The sequence below is a fragment of the Dendrobium catenatum genome, unplaced genomic scaffold (genome assembly GCF_001605985.2).
Source record: "Dendrobium catenatum unplaced genomic scaffold, ASM160598v2 fragScaff_scaffold_621, whole genome shotgun sequence".
NCBI lineage: Eukaryota > Viridiplantae > Streptophyta > Magnoliopsida > Asparagales > Orchidaceae > Dendrobium > Dendrobium catenatum.
In genome coordinates, this window is record NW_021319083.1 from 14,032,020 (window position 1) to 14,036,155 (window position 4,136).

General features: G+C 39.7%; 1 protein-coding gene across 1 annotated transcript; it reads right to left on the reverse strand.

Moving 5' to 3' along the window:
- Positions 1-442: 442 nt before the first annotated feature.
- On the reverse strand, positions 443-3,393 carry LOC110095141 (LRR receptor kinase SERK2). The gene is made up of 4 exons (XM_020820557.2): positions 2,808-3,393; positions 2,428-2,688; positions 1,453-2,325; positions 443-1,373 (listed from the first exon to the last, which is right to left on the reverse strand). Exons 1-4 carry the CDS (start codon positions 3,247-3,249, stop codon positions 895-897), a joined length of 2,055 nt encoding a protein of 684 aa, XP_020676216.1. The 5' UTR covers positions 3,250-3,393; the 3' UTR covers positions 443-894.
- Positions 3,394-4,136: the final 743 nt, after the last annotated feature.

Sequence of the window (4,136 nt, forward strand, 5' to 3'; positions counted from 1 at the left end):
AACTCACTCGTTGTCTTTTTCAATAGGTCCTCCAGGCGTGCTTGGTGGACAACCACATCAAGAGCAAGGTTACCATCAGTTTGTATTTATTATGTTGTAGTAGTTTATTATGTTTATGTTTTCTAAGGATCTGATTGTTTCTATCATGATTTTTGTTCTATTTTTATTCCTGTTGATTGTATCAGAATTATTGTTATTTGGATGTATTAGTTATTTGAAATTCTCTTAATGAATTGGTTCTTGATTTCAATTTCTCTGTTTAATCTGATGCATATATATATATATATACTTCTCCTTGTTCATACAAAACAGGTCTTTCCATGTTGTTAGAATGTACCACCTTTTGGACCGGGGTGAGACATTTTGTGCTAGAATCTCCAAACAAGATTTAGTAAAAGAGGGAGGATTTTGTTGATTAAAACAGGGGAAAAAAATCACAAGCTGAACTCAAATAAAATTGTTTTTAGATAAAACCGCGCCCTCCCTTAACAATCCATGGCATGTACTTAGTGCTTCTACAGCCAGGAACCCAGAGGGGGTCACTGCCGCGCACTGATTATTTGCCAGCAACCACAAAAAACTTGAAAAAACAAAAAAACCAGCGAAACAAACAAAAAGAAAACACAGGCATGAAGTATCACATGGTATTTGGCTCTTCCTCTATGAAGGCAACTTTCAATGAAAACAACAGGGAATTTACTGCAGAATATTGCCATCTTTCTCTTCAATCAATAGCCAAGAAATCACATGCTGCTGCTTCTTGTCTTCCAGAAAATGTCAAGTTCTAAAAGCGACATGAAAATACAATACAAGCCCCAAATCCCAATGTAATGGAAGGACCACCAATATACCATGGCTTCAGAGTCAATGGTCAGTAAGACTGTAAAACAGTAACTATCCCATGGCAAAAGTGAGTTCTTTGAGGACAGTCTCCATAGTTGGTCTTTGGCTTGGAACATCGCTTGTGCAAAGCAATGCAATATCAGCAAGCTTTGATGCTTCTGGTTTTGAGAAGTTGCCTCTAAGCTTTTCATCAATGATGTCTTTAATGGTATCATCTTCAGCTACAAATTTTAAGTGAGAAACTCTCTTCTTTCCCATGAGGATTTGAAACACAATCATCCCAAAGGCATAAATATCACTCTTTTCTGTTAATCTGCCCTCTGCAGTGTACTCCGGTGCCAAATATCCCATTGCAGCATTAGCTTTGAGAGTGGAGAATACGACATCATCCGCAAGTAGTTTGTACAAGCCGCAGCCGGTCACGTAAGGATTGAAATTGTTATCCAGTAGAATTTTATCAGCTGAGATGTTTTGGTGGACCATTGAGGATTTGTTTGCCTTTGCGCTGCTGCTGTGTAGATACTCAATACCTGGTTGAGAAAAAGAAATAAACAGCTGAGATGGAAAATGCTCATGCTGAAAATTCTAGTTAGGAAGTTAATTATTTACCTTTAGCAATCCCTCTGATAATGGTGACTCTTGATGGCCAGTCAAGAAACCAGCCATTTTCTTCACTCTTCACATCCAGGTACTGTGATAGTTTTCCATTGGATATGAAGTCATAAACAAGGAAACACTCCCCTCTTGCTCTTGAGCAGCAAAAGCCCCTCAAACGGAGAAGATTCTCGTGCTGCAGCTTTGTCAATATCTTCAAACCTTTCAAGAATTCAGCTTCTTCAGATTTGCAGCTAGTCTTGCTAATGCTCTTCACCGCAACCATGGCTCCATCTCGCAGGAGACCTCTATAAGTTGCAGAAAAATTACTCTTTTTGATCAAATTGGCCTCCGAAAAATACTGTGTTGCACATTCAATCTCCTCCAAATTGAATATGAAATCTTGTGAAACTTCCTTCGAGAACCCAACACCACACCTGCCTTCAGCAAGAGGATCCCAACCAGTGGAATACTCAAGGCTGGCAAGCGGGGAAGCACGCCTCCGGTATATTTCATTCGGATGGCCATGGTTAATCTTTAACTCAAAACCTTGTAGTAAACCACTATTGTTAATTTGTCTCCGCTTAAGGTACCAGCTGGTGAAGGCTAAGAGGCCTAGTGTAGTCCCTGTAACAAGAATGACAATTACTCCAATAACAGAAGCAGTTATTGGGGATTCAGAAGATTTCGAGCAAAGGCTTCCATTGCATTCTGAGGTGATATTAGCTGAAAGGGGAATGTCTTGTGGAGAATGAGGCCCATAAGGCTCATCAGTTCTCTTGGGGTTAAGGATATCAGCAGCAGTGCAAAGCCTCAGCGAAGGAAAACCAGCTCCACATAAATCGCTATTATTCGCATACTTGAATCGCTCATTTAATATCTTCAGCTCTTTTCAATCAAATAAAATTTGACTATTTAGTCTATTAACAGAAATCAAATGCATAAAGAACAAGCTAAAATAATGGCAAAAAAAAAAGAGAAGCAACTTGCCTGAGGGTACATTGCCTGAGAGGGAGTTGTTCCGAAGGTCTAGTACATAAAGCTGAGATATTTGGGATAGCTTTACTGGGATCGAACCAAACAGCTGGTTAAAGCTCAAGTCCATCCAACTTAACTGAGCTAAATCCCCTAAGCTTGCTGGAATTGCTCCATTTAAGCGATTATATTGCAAGGAGATAACTGTAAGCTTTTTCAAAAGACCTAGCTGTATTGGTATACTACCTGTCAGTTGGTTATAGCCCAACTGCAAAACTGAAGAAGAAGAAGAAGAAGAAATGGAAAATCTTATGAGGAAATGAAAAATGGGGTCTTTATCTTGCAAATGCAAGTTGAAAAATCTAAACTTTAGCAGGAAAACAAATCAAACTCGCCTTGGAGGTTGATCATGCCACCGATTTCCTCAGGAATGTTCCCGGACAGATTGTTAACGTTAAGGTAAAGATCAGAAAGTTGCGTGAGACTCGAGATCTCTTTAGGTACACTCCCTGAAATAGCATTGTAGTGGAGATAGAGACCCGAGAGGCTCTTAAGCCTCGCCACCGCCGGAGAGATAGAGCCCGAGAGCCCTTTCCCCTGCAGCGAAATATTCGCCACTTGTCCGCGCTCGTTGCACGCCACACCAACAAAGGTCCCCGCGCATGGTGCTTCTCCGACTGCCCATGAAGAGAGGAATCGTCCTTCTGGGTCGAGAGCAGCCTTCACTTCCATCAGCGCCTCCAGCTCCGCATTTCCACGAACAACTTCAAGGTGACAAAATGATAGAAGTAGTAGAAGAAGAAGAAAGAGGAGATAATGGCAAAGAATGAAACCCATTCTTCGAGAAGGTCTCACTGTGCTTTCTTCTCTCTGTCCCTGCTGCAGTCTCCGACTGAGAGAAAGCAAATTAGCAAAGCACGCCGGAGGCAGGACTGGATGGAAAGAAATGGCGGGGTAGATAAACACGAGGAGGATATGGAAGGGCAATGAAATTTTTTGTAGAAAGAAGGGGCTTTCTGAAAAATGATAGAAAACGGGGAATTTTTATTTGGTCCGGTGAACATAAGCAGAACTATGTTTGGCCAGCATTGAGATCACGCCACGTAGCAGGCATAAAACGAGAAATACCGAGCAAATACCGAGCAATACCAACAATAACGAGAAATATCATTATGTGAAAGATAAATACTAAGTAATACTGAGCAATACTAAGTAATACCAAAAAATACCGAGTTTTTTCTAGAAAAACTCAGTATTTTTTTGTATTACTCAGCATTGCTCGGTATTGGTCTTCACAGAGTGGTATTCCTCGTTATTGTCAAACAATACTTAGCAATACCGAGCAAATACCGAGCAAAAACTGAGTAACTCAATGATGATTGAACGTAGATCTACGTCCGGTAAGAGGACCTAATAAAATAAGGTGCCGTTGGCTGTGAAAACGATTGCAGTCAAGTTCCTGTATTGATTAATGAATCTAAGAGGGATTTACAAATGCCTTATCAACTATGAATCTTCTCTTAATACTAGATTATCTATCAATTATAATTTAATATGAGATAAATCAAGCAATAAATTCATTTACTTCTGAAAATCTGTCTATGAGGTGACCAGCAAGATTCTTGAATCATTTTTAAATTGACAGATAAATATAATTTATCATTCTTCAATGATAGTTGGCTTGATGATAAATCTCTTAAAGATTTATTTGGTATAAATGTCCT

Bases quoted from the DNA above. Each gene is read 5' to 3' on its own strand.
- LOC110095141 (XM_020820557.2), bottom strand. From the start codon at position 3,249: ATGGGTTTCATTCTTTGCCATTATCTCCTCTTTCTTCTTCTTCTACTA. The intron at 2,689-2,807 runs GCGAGTTTGATT...CTTCTTCTTCAG, and splicing joins TGGCATGATCAACCTCCAAG to TTTTGCAGTTGGGCTATAAC. The intron at 1,374-1,452 runs GTAAATAATTAA...TTTCTCAACCAG, and splicing joins TATCAGAGGGATTGCTAAAG to GTATTGAGTATCTACACAGC.